This window comes from Oncorhynchus mykiss, chromosome 27 (genome assembly GCF_057628025.1).
Source record: "Oncorhynchus mykiss isolate SJ-2025 chromosome 27, ASM5762802v1, whole genome shotgun sequence".
Lineage (NCBI taxonomy): Eukaryota > Metazoa > Chordata > Actinopteri > Salmoniformes > Salmonidae > Oncorhynchus > Oncorhynchus mykiss.
The window spans coordinates 3,119,514-3,142,624 of NC_143048.1; the positions used below are offsets into that span (position 1 = coordinate 3,119,514).

The window sequence follows — 23,111 nt, forward strand, 5'->3', positions numbered from 1 at the left end:
ACCAGAAACAGGTTGAGGGCAATACCAAAACAAATGGTCTATTGATTATGTATCCTCACAACAAAATCTGCAGAGCTGCGATGATTGTATGCCCCAAATACTTAACATCTTGTTGATGACAAGAATTCTGTACATTTTTTTTTCTGAAATACACTTTGTTTTATATATCTACTCATACACCCTGTACCATGGAATCGGTACATCAAAAATCTTTTCCCAACTCTTTTGCAATCTGTATGGCACAGCTGTTAACATCCTGGTCCTCAAATGAAACTGGTATACTTTCTTTTGAATTATTTTTTTATTCATCTGCCAATTTTGACCCTTTATGTTGGGCAGACAGACCAGTTCCCTACCTTCTCCCGCTGTCACCCTCCTCCATTTTGGGGTATTGATCTGATTTTAATAGCTAGCATTTCAATGGCCATAACGAATAGATATGGTGACAGTGGACACCCTTGTTTAACTCCTCTTGACAATTCAAAACTCTGAGAAGTAGCCTCTATTTACTATTTTACACCTGGCGTTACTATACAATACCTTTACCCATTTTATAAGAGACTCACTGAAATAAAAAATTCCATGAATTTCTAAATATAATCCAGTCTTACTTCATCAAAGGCCTTTTCAAAATCTGCTAGAAAAACTAGGCCTGGCTTCTTAGATGTTTCATGGTGTTCTATTATTTCTAGCAGTTGTAGTATATTATCTCCAATGTATCGTCCATGTAAAAAACCTGTCTGATCAGGATGAACAATACCTGGTAATGCTATGCGTTTCGCTAGTATTTTTGCATTAACGTTTTTTCAGCAACAAGAAAAATACATTTTAATCTAGTTGTAACTGACAAGATAATAACCAAAATATGACGTCGTTCGTAGTACATTTTGATGTTGTCATGAAAAAGATATCTATACATCATATGCCAAATTTTGCCCACTGGATACCGTGGGAGGACAAGCCATGCATTTGCTGCAGCATTTAATATTTGATTCAGTGCCTCCACTTTCTGTTTTTTGTGCTTTTATTGAAAAGTTCCCGGCAGGGAGAAAATAACTCCAGCAGAGAGTAGAGGAGAGGATAACAAGCTGGAGCATTTCTCTTCCAATGCTCCACTGCATTAGCCAGCTGATCTGACCTCATCTGTGGCTGGCTAGGGAAATTAAAACTGCTACCAGCTAGCTGCTAGCAGCTGGTGTTTTCATCTGCTATTCAAGATGTCATTGCCCTCTGAGGAAAGAAATCTCTTACATGTGACCGTCATTCAGCCAACGCTGTGATACAGGCCTGAGTTTAATCACTGACGGCTTGGCCCGGCCCATAAAACACATAAACAACTGACACATTCGTTTGACTTTACCTCACAGTTTCACTGTTTCACTTCAACTCCCCTTAAACAGAAAATGTTGCTAGAAATAGCCAAAGAGCCGTGTGCTAACGCCTAATAGGGGTGTGAAATGTTCCCTTAGCATGGATTACCTCAACCCAGAATTATACTTCTAGGTCAGTGAACTGGGGTATATCTGCTGGATAAAATTGTGTGTGTGTGTGTGTGTGTGTGTGTGTGTGTGTGTGTGTGTGTGCCTGTGTGTGTGATAGATAAGAGTGGACAGTTAGCTAGCAGTGGCAGCCTTACTACACAGTGTTTATTGTTAGTATCAGGGGCCATTAAAGCAGATCAGTCACATATCAAATCCCAGACTCTCTAGTTGGCTACAAAAGCCTTCTCCATGGCCTCAGGCTGATGAAGACTCCCAGAAAACACAATCACCACACAACATTATCTCAACCTTGATCCCAACGTTGACCTCAATGTGCTTTTGCTACTTTGTAACACTCTCACTCTGACATAAAGTATGATTTCAACCCCAGAATACACTCTCGGAAACATGAATTACATTGTTGTAACACAAAAACTAGTGGAAACTGGGCTGCCACCAACTTAAAGGAGATGGAACCTTAACCTTAAATATTAAACCACATCATTCTGAGACGTTTTGAAACATTGTGTGTTGGAACACCACTTACTCAAGTATTGTGCAGCACCTTGTCAGGGACTGGGAGTATTAACAGAAAAGGTTGAAAACACTAGTCCTGTTTAGTGCAGAATTAGATACCTTCTCTTTTGGTGTCGTTTCCTCTCTCTAAAGCTTCTAAACACCATTATTATGTTTTTAGTCCTGTCTAGTGCAGAATTAGATCACATTTTCAGAAGTGTCTAAATGTTTAACATTGTTCTATTTACTTGATCATTTGCCATTATATGTTATTTGGCAGGCATTGTCAAGCACAGTGTTCAAACCACCAGCAGTAATTGGAGGTTGAACTGCAAGAACTGAGGATTCGGCACTTGCCTCTTCCATTGACATTGTTGTTGTTGTTCTTCTTCTAGGCTTAACGGCAGACTACACCTATTGGTGTATTTACGCCACCTACTGTACAATCCATTATAGTAATATAAAATACCACCCCATTCCACTATTTAACCCTATCTAATCTTACTCCAGGCCAATGGTCTGGAAGGACAAAACATTACCACTCTACACCCCCCGCAACTCTTCTGCAGTAAAACCTCGCAATCCCAAGTACTTCTCTGCAGCTGCCACCACAACCTCTATTTCCTGTGACATTCCATTTCTGCAGTACAGTTGACAAACATGGCTATGAATGCTATGAAACCCATCTTACTGAAGCACATACTATTCCCAGCCCTCTCTATAGGTCTCTGCTTACTCACAAGAATCATTTCAGGATCCCTCACCATGTACCCAATCTTCCTCTACCACTCTTCTCACTGCTTCAGCATACGACACTGTCTGTACTACTCCGACCCTGGCAATCTCAACCTGCCTTTCTCTCACTAGACACCTCCAATCTCCAGCCCCATGGGCACCCCCCGCTGCTAACACACACAACTTTCTCTACCGATATTACACATTCCTTCGTCTCATGCCCTCCTTCACACTTCTCACATCTAGGAATCTCCCTCCTACACACTGCTGCAACATGACCATAAGCTTGGCACCTAAAAAAGCTTAGTATTTTCAGAACAAAAGCTCTCATGGAATAACTGAACATCCTAACTTGACCTTGTCAGGGAAAGACTGCATCAGACAATGTCTTCTCGTTTCACCACGCTCTCCACCGGGTCTATTTCAGCTGTTCAGAGTTCTATTTCAGCTGATCCTCCTAAACACTTAATAACACCCCCATTATCACTCCATTCAATGGCGCCCTGCTCCTATGAGCAAAGCAAGTCACAGTTCTTGTCCCTAGTCGAGTAGTCCACAGCACCCGGAGCACTTTTCTGGACGGAAGAAACACAACACATCATCACGAGTCGACTTCGAGTTACTTTCACCGACTCAACAGTCCTCAACCTCTTCTCCACCCAACCTGACATCACATATGAATCAGCCAGAATACAAGGATCCATTCTCTCCAATAAATCTCACTCCCACTGGGCCAGATTCATTCTTGTCATCATCGGGATGAGGCTCAAACTCGATGGTCCTCACTGCACCTGCCCCTACAGGTACTTCATCCTCACTCTCGTCAGGTTCCATCACTAAGCTACTGGAGCATGTATCTGTCTTTTTGCACTCGACTCCAACCTTCCTCACCACACCGCTTCCCTCTGCACTCAGCTTCTTCTCGGCGGTCATCCCGGCACCTATCTTCCCCTTCATCAGATCTTCTAGAAGGGTTGTGCATTCCCCCACTCCATATTTACTCATAATAGGTTCCACTTTCCTCCTTTTTTTCCCTGTCCACTATCTTACAGTTGACATCCATCATATTTTGTAGCTTTTCTCCTTAATGTTGTGCCATCCATTGACAATCACCTTCTTCTTCTTTGAGGTTTATTGGCACTCATATGGTGTATTGCCGCTACATACTGTACGGGGTAGTAAAAATAAATAAATAAATAAATAAATGTGTATATATATATATATATATATATATATATATATATATATATATATATATATATGGTTTGGACATACGGTCTCACCTCATAACTCATATATCCAAGTATTACATAAGTTGGGAGAACCACTTCATCAAACAACAGTAAAACCAATTGGCTTTGCTCCTTCTTTCCATCTATCATTAAATTCAAGCGATGTGAGTCTACCACTCCCGGAATGTTATCCCTAAACCACACAGGCTCTATGTCCAACGAGACATCAGAGATGACACCTTTAACCGGTGCCCTACTCTGAAAATCATAGCTGTCAACATCATATGTCGACATCTTGCAGAGCCACAGAGCGTTCTCCTTTTGCTCTTTGATACACACAAAATCAACATCATAATGTTCCTGGTCACTCTGACCAATTCCACTTAACCCAATTCATCCTTCACCATTTTCTCCAATTAGTCCTCACTTTTCGCCACCATTTACGACTACCCACTTTCTCGTCCCTAAAATCCATTGACAATCATGAATGTATGGAATGAGTGCTGTCCTCATTGAACATCAATTTGTCTGATGGTTTTGATATTCGTTCATCATAAATCATTGCACCTCATTGCACAACAAGATTAATAGCAATATAGAAATATACTTTGATTTCTTCAAACATGCATATGAAAGAAACATTGTGTGAAAGAATCATAGTCGACTAAAAATGTTGAAGTACCCACAATCTTCTAAAAACAGAGCCATGTGGTGAGATAGGAAATGCAAGGAGATTAAAACCAAAAACTGACAATGAGTTCAATCACTATTGTCTCTCTCTTCATGAAAGATACTTACATTTTGAGCAACATATTAGGCTGGATTTACATTATTTTGGTAAAACTAAATTAACAAATCATTGAACTGACTTGCATACATATTTTGTAAGATATTTGGGGGGTATTTTGACACAGTTATGAAATGACAGGAGATACAGAATTTTTTATTTTTTATTTGACCTTGATACAACCAGGTAGGCTAGTTGAGAACAAGTTCTCGTTTGCAATTGCGACCTGGCCAAGATAAAGCAAAGCAGTTCGACACATGCAACAACACAGAGTTACACATGGAATAAACAAACATACAATCAATAATACAGTAGAAAAATCTATATACATCATGTGCAAATGAGGTAGGATAAGAGAGGTAAGGCAATTAATAGGCCATGGTGGCAAAGTAAATACAATATAGCAATTAAACACTGGAATGGTAGGATGTGCAGAAGATGAATGTGCAAGTAGAGATACTGGGGTGCAAAGGAGCAAGATGGATAAATAAATAAAAACAGTATGGGGATAAGGTCGATTGGATGGGCTATTTACAGATGAGCTATGTGCAGGTGCAGTGATCTGTGAGCTGTTCTGACAGCTGGTTCTTAAAGCTAGTGAGGGAGATATGAGTCTCCAGCTTCAGTGATTTTTGCAGTTCGTTCCAGTCATGGCAGCAGAGAACTGGAAGGAGAGGCGGCCAAAGGAAGAATTGGCTTTGGGGGTGACCAGTGAAATATACCGGCTGGAGTGCATGCTACGCGTGGGTGCTGCAATGGTGACCAGTGAGCTGAGATAAGGTGGGGCTTTACCTAGCAGAGACTTGTAGATAACCTGTAGCCAGTGGGTTTGGCGACGAGTATGAAGCGAGGACCAGCCAACGAGAGCATACAGGTCGCAGTGGTGGGTAGTATATGGGGCTTTGGTGACAAAACGGATGGCACTGTGATAGACTGCATCCAATTTGTTGAGTAGAGTGTTGGAGGCTATTTTGTAAATGACATCGGCGAAGTCGAGGATTGGTTGGATGGTCAGTTTAACAACATGAGTGAAGGATGCTTTGTTGCGAAATAGGAAGCCGATTCTAGATTTAATTTTGGATTGGAGATGTTAAATGTGACTTTGGAAGGAGAGTTTACAGTCTAACCAGACACCTAGGTATTTGTAGTTGTCCACATATTCTAAGTCAGAACCGTCCAGAGTAGTGATGCTGGACGGGCGGGCAGGTGCGGGAAGCGAAAGGTTGAAGAGCACGCATTTAGTTTTACTTGCATTTAAGAGCAGTTGGAGGCCCCGGAAGGAGATGGCATTGAAACTCATCTGGTGGATAAGGTAACACAGTGTCCAAAGAAGGGCCAGAGGTATACAGAATGGTGTCATCTGCGTAGGGGTGGATCAAAGAATCACCAGCAGCGAGAGCGACATCATTGATGTATACAGAGAAGTGAGTCGGCCTGAGGATTGAACGATGTGGCACCCCCATAGAGACTGCCAGAGGTCCGGACAACAGGCCCTCCGATTTGACACACTGAACTCTGTCTGAGATGTAGTTGGTGAACCAGGCGAGGCAGTCATTTGAGAAACCAAGGCTTTTTAGTCTGCCAATAAGAATGTTGTGATTGACAGAGTCGAAAGCCTTAGCCAGGTCAATGAAAACGGCTGCATAGTAAGGTGTCTTATCGATGACGGCTATGATATCGTTTAGGACCTTGAGCGTGGCTGAGGTGCACCCATGACCAGCTCTGAAACCAGATTGCATAGCGGAGAAGGTACGGTGAGATTCGAAGTGGTCGGTAATCTGTTTGTTAACTTGGCTTTCAAAGACTTTAAAAAGGCAGGGTAGAATAGATATAGGTCTGTATCAGTTTGGGTCTAGAGTGTCTCCCCCTTTGAAGAGGGGGATGACCGCGGCAGCTTTCCAATCAATGGGAATCTCAGACGAAACAAAAGAAAGGTTGAACAGGCTAGTAATAGGAGTTGCAACAATTTTGGCAGATGATTTTAGAAAGAGAGGGTCCAGATTGTCTAGCCCGGCTGATTTGTAGAGGTCCAGATTTATCAGCTCTTTCAGAGCATCGGCTATCTCGATTTGGGTGAAGGAGAAGTGGGGGAGGTTTGGGCGAGTTGCTGTGGGGAGCGCAGGGCTGTTGACCGGGGTAGGGGTAGCCAGGTGGAAAGCATGGCCAGCCGTAGAAAAATGCTTCTTGAAATTCTCAATTATTGTGGATTTATCGGTAGTGACAGTGTTTCCTAGCATCAGTGCAGTGGGCAACTTTGAGTTTGTACTACAGGATGCAAATTTCTGTTTGAAAAAGCTAGCCTTAGCTTTCCTAACTGCCTGTGTATATTGGTTCCTAACTTCCCTGAAAAGTTGCATATCACGGGGGCTATTCAATGCTAATGCAGAATGCCACAGGATGTTTTTGTGCTAGTCAAGGGCAGACAGGTCTGAAGTGAACCAAGGGCTATATCTATTACTGGTTATACATTTTTTGTAATGGAGCATGCTTATTTAAGATGGTGAGAAAGGCACTTTTAAAGAATAACCAGGCATCATCTACTGACGGGATGAGGTCAATGTCATTCCAGGATACCTCGGGCCAGGTCGATTAGAAAGGCCTGTCCACTGAAGTGTTTTAGGGAGCGTTTGACAGTGATGAGGGGTGATAGTTTGACCGCAGACCCATTACGGATGCAGGCAATGAGGCAGTGATCACTGAGATCTTGGTTGAAAACAGCAGAGGTGTATTTGGAGGGTGAGTTAGTTAGCATGATATCTATGAGGGTGCCCGTGTTTACGGCTTTGGGGTGGTACCTGGTAGGTTCATTGATCATTTGTGTGAGATTGAGGGCATCAAGTTTAGATTGTAGGATGGCCGGGGTGTTAAGCATGTCCCAGATTAGGTCACCTAGCAGCACGAGCTCAGAAGACAGATGGGGGCAATCAATTCACATACGGTGTCCAGGGCACAGCTGGGGGCAGAGGGTGGTCTATAGCAAGCGGCAACGGTGAGAGACTTGTTTCTGGAATGGTGAGTTTTTAGAAGTAGAACCTCAATTTTTTTGGTACAGTCCTGGATAGTAAGACAGACCTCTGCAGGCTTTCTCTGCAGTAGATGAAGCACCGCCCCCTTTGGCAGTTCTATCTTGGCAGAAAATTTTATAGTTAGGGATGGAAAGTTCAGGGTTTTAGGTGGTTTTCTTAAGCCAGGATTCAGACACGGCTAAGACATCTGGGTTGGCAGAATGCCCTAAAGCAGTGAATAAAGCAAACTTAGGGAGTAGGCTTCTAATGTTAACATGCATGAAACCAAGGCTTTTACGGTTACAAAAGTCAACAAATGAAAGCACCTGGGGAGTGGGAGTGGAGCTAGGCACTGCAGGTCCTGGGTTGACCTCTACATCACCAGAGGAACAGAGGAGAAGTAGGAGAAGTTTACGGCTAAAGGCTATAAGAACTGGCTGTCTAGCACGTTCGGAACAGAGAGTAAAAGGAGCAGGTTTCTGGGCACGATAGATAGATTCATGGCATAATGCACAGACAAAGGTATGGTAGGAAGAGAGTACATTGGAGGTAAACCTAGGCATAGAGTAATGATGAGAGAGATATAGTCTCTAGAGACGTTTAAACCAGGTGATGTCATCGCATATGTGGGAGGTGGAACAACATGGTTAAGGCATATTGAGCAGGGCTAGAGGCTCTACAGTGAAATAAGACAGTAATCACTAACCAGGACAGTAATGGACAAGGAATATTGATATTAGGGAGAGGCATGCGCAGCCAAGTGAATTGGGTCCAGTGAGTGGTTGGGCTGGCTGGGGACACGGCGATTCAGAGAGTTAGCAGGCCGGGGCTAGCAAGCTATCAGTTAGCAGGCCGGGGCTAGCAAGTTAGCAGAAGGGCCTTAGAGGGACGCCGCGATGGGGGAAAGTCCGTTTTTGCCTCCTCGTGCGGTGACGTCGATAGACCAGTCGTGGAATTAATAGTAGCAGAGGGGTCCAAGTCCAATTGGCAAAACGGGTATAGTGGTCCAAGAAACTGGTCAGTTAACAGTCCAATATGCTCTAGATAGCTATCAGGCCGCGGTTAGCAGAATGGGCTTTCAGGGGACGTTGCGCCTGAGGGGCCTGTTGGAATCCTTGGGCAGATTATGTCGGTATTCCAGTCAAGAAGGATCGACGGGGTTCCGTGCCCCGTGCCGGCAGTAGAAGGGGTCCGGATATTGTAGTCGAGGAGTAGGCTTCAGGAGTAGCCCAGGAGCACTCGCCAGGAGATTGGCCTAGCATGGGCAAGCTCCAGGCTAATTGGTGCTTGCTCCAGGACGGAAACGTAAGCCAAGAGTAGTCAACCCGGGTTGCGGTTAGCTAGCTGCGATGGTCCAGATGAAAAGGTTCAGAGTTTGCGGTAGGAATCCGGGGATATGGAGAGAAAAATAGGTCCGGAATGCTCTGGTTTGAAACGCGTTGTATGAATTGGCGTGAGCTTTCCGAGCTAAAGGTTAGCTGATGACCGCTAGCAGTGGTTAGCTGACTGATAGCTGGTAGCTAGTTAGCTAGCTATCTTCAGTTGAGGGATTACAGTTCCGGTGTAAGTAGAAATACTTTAGAAAAAAACAGATCCACACCACATAGGGTGAGGAGGGTTGCAGGAGAGTATTTTGAAGTTGAGGTTTAGGAAAAATATTAAAAAGAATGCGAAGAAAAATATAGAAAAAGATATATACATGGGACAAGATAAGACAAAGACAGACGTCTCACTGCTACACCATCTTGGATCATTGCTGAGTCTGTAGTTCTTGAAGGGTTGGAGCGGGGAATTTAACCCTGGTCTTTGGTGGGGAGAGAGGTGACCTGTCTAAACTGGGTGCTTTACCACTAGACCACGGGCTCTGCACGACTTACATACATTTTTATTATGTATATGCTGGTTGTCATTTTTTGCCAATTCCAATTCACCTCAGAATAATTTCTTACAGTGTGGCTGTGTGGTTGAGTGGGTTAAATGTCAATAAAATGTATCATCTTACTGTCCCTCCTATTTTTAATCTGTCCAAGTAAAGCATTAAAAAAATAAACAAAAATATTCTCCATGGACCCTTATCAACAATCAATATTTAGGCTATAAAGCATTTGCATTTCTAAACCATTGATTGTACGAGAAACAGTTTTTTTTTGGTTGGGATGCTGTCACAAGAGTTTACACTATGAACAAGCCATTATATAGTGAACAAGCCATTATACATGCTATGAATGCTCATAAATGCTTTATAAATTACTATAAGTGTTTATGAATTGTTCACATGTTGAAATATAAGAGTTTAAGCCCTTTGAATAACAGATGCACTACATCGAACAACAGATAGTCCCCCAAAAAGGTCAAAGGAAGTATGTTCTGAAGTGATATAAGAAAGATAGGAAACATTTGTTATTTTTCAGACATTTATTTAACCCCTTATTTTTGGCACTAAACAGTCTCCCTATGTGACCGACAGATTCGATCTTAGTTAGCAAAATTTGAAATTGTGTTTTTTACATTGAATAAATGTAGAGACTCTAGAACATGGTATATCATACACCACAGTTGAGGAACAATGGGAAAGTAATTCTGCTTTGAAAGTTGATGAACTTGTAACCCCACTTTTGAGAAAATGGCCTTTGAATGTGTTGGTAAACCTAATGGAGAGCCTTAGCCCCAACCATCTCTTTAAGGATTCACATGTGAGGACATGTTCTCAACAGAGTGAGCACGGTAGTGTACTGAACAACCAAAGATTTCAAGATTATAGGCTAGTTAATAATACGTCTATCGACATGTCTGGAGACAGTTGTCGCATTGACATCATGAACATTCTATTGTTCTCCAACATCAAACTTCTTGTTGTCGTTAGGAAAAAGTAGTCCAAAATAGCATAATGGGTGTATTTTAACACCAATAATTTAACACCCAACCATTTAAAAATCTATTTAGTATATGTCAATCTAGCAAATCAGGCAACTACAAGCAACTTTCTAAACAATGTTTTGGTTAGTTTCTAGCTTGTTAGCTAGCTAACGTTAAGTACCACTTGCCGTGAGGTAGCAGAGAGAACAGTCTATTACTAGGGTGACTGGAGTCTTTGACCATTTTTAGGGCCTTCCTCTGACACCGCCTGGTATAGAGGTCCTGGATGGCAGGAAGCTCGGTCCCAGGGATGTACTGGGCCGTACGCACTACCCTCTGTAATGCCTTGCGGTAGGAGGCTGAGCAGTTGCCATACCAGGCAGTGATGCAACCAGTCAGGATGCTCTTGATGGTGCAGCTGTAGAACCTTTTGAGGATCTGAGGACCCATGCCAAATCTTTTCAGTCTCCTGAGGGAGAATAGGCTTTGTCGTGCCCTCTTCACGACTGTCTTGATGCGTTTGGACCATTCTAGTTTGTTGGTGTCATGGTTCCACCAGAGGGCGACAGAGACCATCCTAGAGACACGGACGACACACAGGTGTGTCCTATTTACTCATTATGATTTCCCTGTTAAAAGAGGTGTGTTTTCTGTTGTCCTTTGCTGAAGTTTGAATGGTATGTTTTGTGCGTTTGTCTCCTAAGTGAGTTTTCGAGACTTAGTGTTTGTTGTTTTCCCAGTGTTACTGTTATCCTTCCGTTACCATTCTCAGTAAAGTATTATATTTACCCTTAACCACTGATCCCTCGTCTGGTCTCTTCACCATGTCACCATTGGTGATGTGGACACCAAGGAACTTGAAGCTCTCAACCTGCTCCACTACAGCCCCGTTGATGAGAATGGGGGTGTACTCGGCCCTCCTTTTCCTGTAGTCCAAAATAATCTCCTTTGTCTTGATCACGTTGAGGGAGAGGTTGTTATCCTGGCACCACACGGCTAGGTCTCTGACCATCTCCCTATAGGCTGTCTCATCGTTATCGATGATCAGGCCTACCACTGTTGTGTCATTGGAAAACTTAATGAGGGTGTTGGAGTCTTTCCTGACCATGCAGTCATGGGTGAACAGGGAGAACAGGAGGGGACTGAGCACGCACCCCTGAGGGGCCCCAGTGTTAAGGATCAGCGTGACAGATGTGTTGATACCTACCCTTACCATCTGGGGACAGCCCGTCAGGAAGTCCAGGATCCAGTTGCAGAGGGAGGTGTTTAGTCCCAGAGTCCTTAGCTTAGTGATGAGCTTTGAGGACACTCTGGTGTTGAACACTGAGCTGGAGTCAATGAATAGCATTCTCACATAGTTATTCCTTTTGTCCAAGTGAGAAAGTGCAGTGTGGAGTGCAATAGAGATTGCGTCATCTGTGCATCTGTTAGTGTGATATGCAAATTGGTGTTGGTCTAAGGTTTCTGGGAAAATGGTTTTGATATTACCCATGACCAGCCTTTCAAAGCACTTAATGGCTACAGACGTGCGTGCTACGGGTCAGTAGTCATTTAGGCAAGTTACCTTAGTGTTCCTGGGCACAGGAACTACGGCAATCTGCTTGAAACATGTTGGTATGACAGACTCAGTCAGAGACAGGTTGAAAATGTCAGTGAAGATACTTGTCAGTTGGTCAGCGCATGCTCGGAGTACACGTCCTGGTAATCCGTCTGGCCCTGCAGCCTTGTGAATTTTGACCTGTTTAAAGGTCTTACTCATATTGGCTACAGAGAGCGTGATCACATAGTCGTACAGAACAGCTGAGGCTCTCAGGCATGCTTCAGTGTTGCTTGCCTCGAAGTGAACATAGAATAATTTAGCTTATCTAGTAGGCTCGGGTCACTGGGCAGCTCGCGGCTGTGCTTCCCTTTGGAGACTGTAATAGTTTGCAAGCCGAACCACATCTGACGAGCGTCAAAGATGGTGTAGCACGATTCAAGCTCCTTGAAAATGGCAAATCTACCCAGCAGCTCTACCCTCTACACTTTTGCGGATGTTGCCTGTAATCCATGGCTTCAGGTTGGGGTATGTATGTAAGGTCACTGTGGGGACGACGTCATCGATGTACTTATTGATGCAGCCAGTGACTGATGTGGTGTATTCCTCAATGCCATTGGAAGAATTCCGGAACAAATTCCAGTCTGTGCTAACAAAACAATTACATAGCTTAGTATCTGCGTCATCTGACCACTTCCGTATTGAGCGAGTCACTGGTCCTTCCTGCTTCATTTTTTGTTGTAAGCCGGAATCAGGAAGATATAATTATGGTCAGACTTGGGCGAGGGAGAGCTTTGTATGCGTGTCTGTGTGTTGAGTGAAGGTGGTCTAGAGTTTTTTTTCCTCTGGTTGGACATTTAAATGCTGGTAGAAATGATGGAAAACGGATTTAAGTTTCCCTACATTAAATTCCTTTTTGCTTATGGCCTTATACAGCTCATTGAGTGCGCTCTTAGTGCCAGCATCGGTTTGTGGTGGTAAACAGGCAGCTACGAAATATATAGATGAAAACTCTATATCATGAGATACTTTACCACAGGCGAGCAATATCTCGAGACTTCGTTAATATTAGATTCCGTGCTCCGGTTGTTTATAAATGCACACAGACGCCCAGCCCTTGTCTTACCGGAGGCAGCTGTTCTATCGTTTTTTATTTTATTGTTCTATCGTATTTTTTTATTCAATGATTGTATGTTGTAATAAGATTGATGGTAGAGACGGATTACCCACTCTCCGTGGGATCCTTACAAGGCACTTCGACCTACGTCCCCGATATCTCTGTCTCTTTAACATGCGAATGATGGGGATTTGGGTCTTGTTGGGTGAAAAAAAACTTTGTCCAGTACGAGGTGAGTCATCACTGTCCTGATATCCAGAAGCTCTTTTCTGTCATAAGAGATGGTTGTAGAAACATTATGTACAAAATAACACGAAAAAACTCACACAGTAGCACAATTGGTTAGGCTCCTGCAAAACGGAAGCCATCTCCTCCGGCACTATTATACGATTATGATTATCCTACCAATGGGACATTAAAAACTGTAACATCTTATGTTTCACCGAGACTTGGCTGAATGAAGATACGGACAATATAGAGCTAGTGGGATTTTCCATGCACCGGCAGAACAGAGATGCTACCTCTGGTAAGACGAGGGGTGGGGTTGTGTCTTTTTGTCAATAACAGCTGGTGCGCGATGTCTAATATTAAAGGAGTCTCAAGGTATTGCTCGCCTGAGGTAGAGTACCTTATGATAAGCTGTAGACTAGAGGTCGACCGATTAATCGGAATGGCCGATTTTTGTATTTATATATATATATATGTATATATAGAGAGAGAGAGATTTTTTACACCTTTATTTAACTAGGCAAGTCAGTTAAGAACACATTCTTATTTTCAATGACGGCCTAGGAACGGTGGGTTAACTGCCTCGGGCAGAACGACAGATTTTGACCGTGTCAGCTTGGGGGATCCAATCTTGCAACTTTACAGTTAACTAGTCCAACGCAATAACGACCTGCCTCTCTCTCGTTGCACTCCACAAGGAGACTGCCTGTTACGCGAATGCAGTACACCAAGGTAAGTTGCTAGCTATCATTAAACTTATCTTATAAAAAATAATCAATCATAATCACTAGTTAACTACACATGGTTGATGATATTACTAGATATTATCTAGCATGTCCTGCGTTGCATATAATCTGACTGAGCATACGAGCATACGAGTGTCTAAGTATCTGACTGAGAGGTGGTAGGCAGAAGCAGGCGCGTAAACATTCATTCAAACAGCACTTTCGTGCGTTTTGCCAGCAGCTCTTCGTTGTGCCTCAAGTATTGCACTGTTTATGACTACAAGCCTATCAACTCCCGAGATGAGGCTGGTGTAACCGAAGTGAAATGGCTAGCTAGTTAGCGCGCACTAATAGCGTTTCAAACGTCACTCACTCTGAGCCTTGCAGTGGATGTTTCCCTTGCTCTGCATGGGTAACGCTGCTTTGAGGGTGGCTTTTGTCGTTGTGTTCCTGGTTTGAGCTCAGGGAGGAGCGAGGAGAGGGACGGAAGCTATACTGTTACACTGGCAATAAAGTGCCTATAAGAACATCCAATAGTCAAAGGTTAATGAAATACAAATGGTATAGAGGGGAATAGTCCTATAATAACTACAACCTAAAACTTTATACCTGGGAATATTGAAGACTCATGTTAAAAGGAACCACCAGCTTTCATATGTTCTCATGTTCTGAGCAAGGAACTGAAACGTTAGCTTTCTGACATAGCACATATTGCACTTTTACTTTCTTCTCCAACACTTTGTTTTTGCATTATTTAAACCAAATTGAACATGTTTCATTATTTACTTAAGGCTAAATTGATTTTATTGATGTATTATAGTAAGTTAAAATAAGTGTTCATTCAGTATTGTTGTAATTGTCATTATTACAAATAAATAAATAAAAATCGTCCGATTAATCGGTATCGGCTTTTTTGGTCCTCCAATAATCGGTATCGGGTTGAAAAATCCTAATCGGTCGATCTCTACTGTAGACCACACTCTCTACCAAGAGAGTTCTCATATTTATTATTCGTAGCTGTCAATTTACCACCACAAAGCGAAGCTGGCACTCAGACTGCTCTCAACCAACTCTATAAGGCCATATGCAAAGACAAAAATGCTCACCCAGAAGCGGTCCTCCTACTGGCATGGGACTTTAATGTAGGCAAACTTAAATCACTTTTACCAAATTTTTACCGGCATGTCACCAGGGAAAAAAAGATCTTAGACCACCTTTACTCCACACACAGAGATGCATACAAAGCTCAGCCCCGCCCTCCATTTGGCAAATCTGACCATAATGTTATCCTCCTGATTCCTGCGTACAAGCAAAAACTAAAGCAGAAAGTTCCAGTGACTTGCTCAATACGGAAGTGGTCAGATGACGTGGATGCTCCACTACATGACTGTTTTGCTAGCACAGACTGGAATATGTTCTGGGATTCATCCAATGGCATTGAGGAATACACCACCTCAGTCATCGGTTTCATCAATAAGTGCATCGATGACGACATCCCCCCAGTGACTGTACATACATATCCCAACCAGAAACCATGGATTACAGGCAACATCCACATCGAGCTAAAGGCTACAGCTGCTGCATTCAAGGAGCAGGACACTTATCCGGAAGCATATTAGAAATCCCGCTATGCCCTCAGATGAACCATCAAACAAGCAAAGCGTCAATACAGGATTAAGGTTGAATGCTACTGCACCGGCTCTGATGCTCGTCGAATGTGGTAGGACTTGAAACCTATTATGGTCTACAAAGGGAAACCCAGACGCGAGCTGCCCAGTGATGCGAGCCTACAAGACAAGCTAAATGCCTTTTATGCTCGCTTCGAGGCAAGCAACACTGAAGCATGCACGAGAGCACCAGCTGTTCTGGATGACTGTGTGATAACACTCTCAGTAGCCGATGTGAACAAAACCTTTAAACAGGTCAACATTCACAAAGCCGTTGGGCCAGACGGATTACCAGGAGGTGTACTCAAAGCATGTGCGGACCAACTGTCAACTTCACTGACATTTTCAACCTCTCCCTGACCGAGTATGTAATACCTACATGTTTCAAGCAGACCACCCTAGTCCCTGTGCCCAAGGAAGCAAAGGTAACCTGCCTAAATTATTACCACCCCTGTTACTCACATCTGTAGCCATGAAGTGCTTTGGAAGGCAGGTTATGGCTCACATCAACAGCATCCTCCCGGACACCTTAGACCCACCCCAATTTGCATACCGCCCCAACAGATCCACAGATGACGCAATCTCAATCGCATTCCACACTGCCCTTTCTCACCTGGACAAAAGTAACACATATGTGAGAATGCTGTTCCTTGACTCTAGCTCAGCGTTCAACACCATAGTGCCCACAAAGCTCATCACTAAGAGAAGGACTCTGGGACTAAACACCTTCCTCTGCAACTGGATCCTGGACTTCCTGACAGGCCGCCCCAAGGTGGTTAGAGTAGGAAACAAAACGTCTGCCACGCTGATTCTTAACACTGGGGCTCCTCAGGGGTATGTACTTAGTCCCCTCCTGTATTCCCTGTTCACCCACGACTGCGTGGCCAAACACGACTCCAACACCATCATTAAATTTGCTGACGACACAACAGTGGTAGGCCTGATCACCAACAACGATGACACGGCCTATAGAGAGGTGGTCAGAGAACTGTCAGTGTGGTGCCAGGACAACAACCTCTCCCTCAATGTGAAGGAGCTGATCGTGGACTACAGGAAAAGGCGGGCCGAACAGGCCCACAATAACATCGATGGGGCTGTAGTTGAGCGGAATTGGTGTCCACATCACCAATTAACTATCATGGTCCAAACATACCAAGACAGTCATGAAGAGTGCACAACAAAACTGTTTACTGAAAAGATATGGCATGGGTCCCAAGATTCTCAAAAGGTTCTACAACTGCACCATCGAGAGCATCCTGACCGATTGCATCACCGCATGGTATGGCAACTGCTTGGCATCTGACCATAATGCACTACAGAGGGTAGTGAGAATGGCCCAGTACATCACTGGGGCCAAGCTTCCTGCTATCTAGGACCTATATAATAGGCTGAGTTAGAGGAAAGCCCATAAAATTGTCAGAGACTCCAGTCACAAAAGTTATCAACTGTTTTCTCTGCTACCGCACGGCAAGCGGAACTAGAGCGCCAGGTCTAGGACCAAAAGGCTCCTCAACAGCTTCTACCCCCAAGGCATAAGACTGCTGAACATTTCATAATATCGTCACCGAACAATTTACATTGACCCCCGCTTTTGTACACTGCTGCTACTCACTGTTTGTTCGTTACCTATGCATAGTCACCTCACCCCCACCTACATGTACAGATTAAATCAAGAAGCCTGTATTCCCGCACACTGACTCGGTACCGATGCTCCCTGTATATAGCCTCATTATTGTTATTCTTATTGTGTTACTTTTTATTATTACTTTTTATTTTAGTCTACATGGTAAATATTTTCTTTCTGAAATGTATGTTACAGTATTGCAGCAAGCGACGCGTCGGGAAGGGGCCAGAGAGTGGGGCTGGCTGCAGTAGAGCTGTCGTCCATGCCTCTGCTTTAATCAACCACATGGTGCATTCTTATATGTACTTTTTATCTGCCAGGAATGCCCAGCATGTGTGCCTATCTGGCATGGCTTACAGTACACTCTCATCCTCATGCCCACCAAAGCCAAGTGCCGTACACTGGTCTCTAGCCACCACAACCAAGCACCTAACCTGGCTGTGCCCAACACATCCCATCCCAACACCTTACCATTCACCTATCCAGCCCAACTGAGCTCAGCCCTTTCCCAGGCCCCTACAGCCCAGCACCTACCAAGCGTGCGCCCTACCCAGCCCAGCACTTACCCAACCCAGCACCTATACAGTTCAGCACCTATACAGTTCAGCACATACTAAGAGGCGCCATGCCACTACCCAGCCCAGCACCTATCCAGCACCTATCCAGCTCAGGCTAGCTCAGCACCTAACCAGCCTAGTCTAACACCTACCCAGCCAAGCCCAGAACTAACTTAGCACCTACCATGCCCAGTCCAGCACCTACCCAGCCCAGCACCTACCCAGGCCCTTGATGAAGCCGATGACACTAGCCTTGCTCCAGCACACAGCCGTGCCGTCCATGGTGGGGAAGGGAGGGAGAGTGGCCAGGGTTGTAAAAGTCTGACAAATGCACGCTACAAATCCTTCAATGTCCTTCCGTCTGTCTGTCCCTGGACTCTGTTGATTTTCTGTCTGTGCTCCTGGGTGTACGCTCCATGGTGAACTGACCCAGAGTGGGTCTGTAGAGACAGGTGTGTTTAAAAGACAGGGTTGTTTGCTGATCCACACAAATCTCTTCCTATATCTCCCAGTCAGTTCCAGCCTGCCTCTGTGGCTGTGTGCTGCCTTGTGATCAACCAGTACCTTCCAAGAGTGAAGGTCAGGCAGGAATTTTTAGCCACGGCCCATTGGAATGACGAGGGCTAACATGCTACGGTGGCATAGTTGTGTGACTATATTTATCCTGGGGTACACACTATACTGACACGTCAGCCCTCCCCTTTCCCCCCTCCCTCTCTTCCTTCCTCCCACCTCCCATTCCCTTCCTCCCACTAGAGTATGAGGCACAGGGCAAAGCAGCAGAGTGTAAACAGCAGTCTCAGTCAGGCTCAGCCAGCCAACTAAAGCAAAATTAGCCTAGTGCTGTATAGCTAAAGCTAAAGTTTGCTAACCATGGTCTTCTATTTAACTCCTATCCTCTCAGCAAATGGACAGTCCTATAGATTTGTAGAACCATGGAGGGGCTTAAAAACAGTTTAAGAATCCCCATGCATACTCACACTATATGCAAGTATTTGTGTGTTTTCTTAAAATTGCATTAAACAAAAGAGTCACAAAATCTGCAAACAATTTAACATCATCCTACATTTACATGAATTGGTTTGTAAGGATGACAAAATTAATACTGCACAAAAAGTTGTTTTCCATGTTTTATGATCAAGAAAAATATTCAATTTAATGTGGATGTTTTGTGTCTTTGCCCATAACTTTTCACCTTTTGATGTAAATGTTTGAGGACAGGGTTTTGTTCTTTTTGGATCCCATTAGCAACAATTGAATCCTGTAAGATACTGTTCTTAATTATACAACAACCTTTTTTTGCCAAAGCAGAGATACTGAAGAAAATATGTCTATATCGGTCCTCAAATACTAGTAAAGGCCCAGTGCACTACTTTTCTGATTCTTTTTTTTATTTTCATATTAATATTTTGTTTCAATTCAGATTATTCAGGGGGTGCTGGAGCATCCTCAACACCCCTACTTCCCGCGGCTATGTATCAAGGTACTTTTAGTTTATTGGTGTTGACATGTATGTTTGGCCAATGGTCTGTTGTCTAGTTGCTGTAATGCAAAGAATTTGTGACTTGACAACAATGCTCGTGAGCGATGGAAAATGGAAACTCCCAACCAAAAATAAGGTTGTCCTTTCAGCAAAGTACCGAACACAACCAAGTTTCGACTGTTAAATGAAACATGAGGACTATTAGCCTAAATGAAAGATAAGTGTTCACTGAAACGACTTCTCCAGCATTTGTCTCTTTTGATTGAATGGGTCTCATGTTGCATGCTTTCAGCTGTAAATGGGGAGCTGAAGAAAGCAACCAGTGTGGCTAGTCACTCTGGGCTCTGTATCAGAGGCTGCGACTGGTACGCCACATGTGACTCGATGAACAACAGGCTAGCTCAGGCACACTGGGCATTACATCACCAGCACACTGCTGCTGACAAACTCTCTGAGTATGGTGGTGCTCCCTACAGATGTCAGATCTTAATTTGATCCATTTCGTCCCAGGAGGAAAATAATCCTTAAATAAGAGGACTTGAATAAATATGCTTCCAGGGGGGGGGTGTTCGTAGGCTACACAGTGCGGTAACGTATCTAGGGGGTTTGAGAAGGCTCTGCAAACCAACCGACCTCATAACATGAAGTATCATCAGTATTGGTCTGAGCAGCACACTTCGGCATTACGAGTTTGTAATTTTTTTTATTTTACTAGGCAAGTCAGTTAAGAACAAATCCTTATTTACAATGACGGCCTACCCCGGCCAAACCCGGACAATGCTGGGCCAATTGTGCGCCGCCCTATGCGACTCCCAATCACAGCCAGTTGTGATTCAGCCTGGAATCGAACCAGGGTCTGTAGTGACGCCTCTAGCACTGAGATGCAGTGCCTTAGACTGCTCCGCCACTGAGAAGCCCATGTACAGATATGTTCAAATTTGTTGGTACCCTGCCTCAAAAAACGAAGAATGCACAATTTTCTCTGAAATAACTCAAAACTGACAAAAGTAATTAGCATCCACCATTGTTTATTCCATATTTAATAGAAATCATACTTTGCTTTGATTTTTTACTCAACATAATATTGTAAATAATAAAACAAATGATAATGGCATGGACAAAAATGATGGGACCCTTAACTTAATATTTTGTTGCACAACCTTTAGAGGCAATCACTGCAATCAAATGTTTTCTGTAGCTACAGTGCCTTGCGAAAGTATTCGGCCCCCTTGAACTTTGCGACCTTTTGCCACATTTCAGGCTTCAAACACAAAGATATAAAACTGTATTTTGTGAAGAATCAACAACAAGTGGGACACGATCATGAAGTGGAACGACATTTATTGGATATTTCAAACTTTTTTAACAAATCAAAAACTGAAAAATTGGGCGTGCAAAATTATTCAGCCCCTTTACTTTCAGTGCAGCAAACTCTCTCCAGAAGTTCAGTGAGGATCTCTGAATGATCCAATGTTGACCTAAATGACCAATGATGATAAATACAATCCACCTGTGTGTAATCAAGTCTCCGTATAAATGCACCTGCACTGTGATAGTCTCAGAGGTCCGTTAAAAGCGCAGAGAGCATCATGAAGAACAAGGAACACACCAGACAGGTCCGAGATACTGTTGTGAAGAAGTTTAAAGCCGGATTTGGATACAAAAAGATTTCCCAAGCTTTAAACATCCCAAGGAGCACTGTGCAAGCGATAATATTGAAATGGAAGGAGTATCAGACCACTGCAAATCTACCAAGACCTGGCCGTCCCTCTAAACTTTCAGCTCATACAAGGAGAAGACTGATCAGAGATGCAGCCAAGAGGCCCATGATCACTCTGGATGAACTGCAGAGATCTACAGCTGAGGTGGGAGACTCTGTCCATAGGACAACAATCAGTCGTATATTGCACAAATCTGGCCTTTATGGAAGAGTGGCAAGAAGAAAGCCATTTCTTAAAGATATCCATAAAAAGTGTTGTTTAAAGTTTGCCACAAGCCACCTGGGAGACACACCAAACATGTGGAAGAAGGTGCTCTGGTCAGATGAAACCAAAATTGAACTTTTTGGCAACAATGCAAGACGTTATGTTTGGCGTAAAAGCAACACAGCCCTCCACAAGTCTGGTTCATCCTTGGGAGCAAATATCCAAACGCCTGAATGTACCACATTCATCTATACAAACAATAGTACGCAAATATAAACACCATGGGGCCATGCAGCCGTCATACCGCTCAGGAAGGAGACGCGTTCGTTCTGTCTACTGGAGATGAACGTACTTTGGTGCGAAAGTGCAAATCAATCCCAGAACAACAGCAAAGGACGTTGTGAAGATGCTGGAGGAAACAGGTAGATACAGTGCCTTGCGAAAGTATTCGGACCCCTTGAACTTTGCGACCTTTTGCCACATTTCAGGCTTCAAACATAAAGATATGGAACTGTATTTTTTGTGAAGAATCAACAACAAGTGAGACACAATCATGAAGTGGAACGACATTTATTGGATATTTCAAACTTTTTTAACAAATCAAAAACTGAAAAATTGGGCGTGCAAAATTATTCAGCCCCTTTACTTTCAGTGCAGCAAACTCTCTCCAGAAGTTCAGTGAGGATCTCTGAATGATCCAATGTTGACCTAAATGACTAATGATGATAAATACAATCTACCTGTGTGTAATCAAGTCTCCGTATAAATGCACCTGCACTGTGATAGTCTCAGAGGTCCGTTAAAAGCGCAGAGAGCATCATGAAGAACAAGGAACACACCAGGCAGGTCCGAGATACTGTTGTGAAGAAGTTTAAAGCCGGATTTGGATACAAAAAGATTTCCCAAGCTTTAAACATCCCAAGGAGCACTGTGCAAGCGATAATATTGAAATGGAAGGAGTATCAGACCACTGCAAATCTACCAAGACCTGGCCGTCCCTCTAAACTTTCAGCTCATACAAGGAGAAGACTGATCAGAGATGCAGCCAAGAGGCCCATGATCACTCTGGATGAACTGCAGAGATCTACAGCTGAGGTGGGAGACTCTGTCCATAGGACAACAATCAGTCGTATATTGCACAAATCTGGCCTTTATGGAAGAGTGGCAAGAAGTGGAAGAGTGGCAAGAAGAAAGCCATTTCTTAAAGATATCCATAAAAAGTGTTGTTTAAAGTTTGCCACAAGCCACCTGGGAGACACACCAAACATGTGGAAGAAGGTGCTCTGGTCAGATGAAACCAAAATTGAACTTTTTGGCAACAATGCAAAACGTTATGTTTGGCGTAAAAGCAACACAGCTGAACACACCATCCCCACTGTCAAACATGGTGGTGGCAGCATCATGGTTTGGGCCTGATTTTCTTCAGCAGGGACAGGGAAGATGGTTAAAATTGATGGTAAGATGGATGGAGCCAAATACAGGACCATTCTGGAAGAAAACCTGATGGAGTCTGCAAAAGACCTGAGACTGGGACGGAGATTTGTCTTCCAACAAGACAATGATCCAAAACATAAAGCAAAATATACAATGGAATGGTTCAAAAATAAACATATCCAGGTGTTAGAATGGCCAAGTC

General features: G+C 43.6%; 1 protein-coding gene across 3 annotated transcripts in view; it reads right to left on the reverse strand.

The window, feature by feature from the left end:
* Positions 1–23,111, reverse strand: part of LOC110507323 (protein furry homolog) — a 210,236-nt gene that overhangs the window by 173,486 nt on the left and 13,639 nt on the right. The window contains exon 1 of one of the 3 annotated variants that reach the window (XM_090224186.1): positions 18,289–18,697. The exons of the other annotated variants lie outside the window; for them this stretch is intronic. Coding sequence (XP_090080312.1) covers positions 18,289–18,349 — 61 coding nt within the window. The 5' untranslated portion in view covers positions 18,350–18,697. Of the gene's footprint in view, positions 1–18,288; positions 18,698–23,111 lie in introns of those variants that run through there. 3 annotated transcript variants of the gene reach the window in all.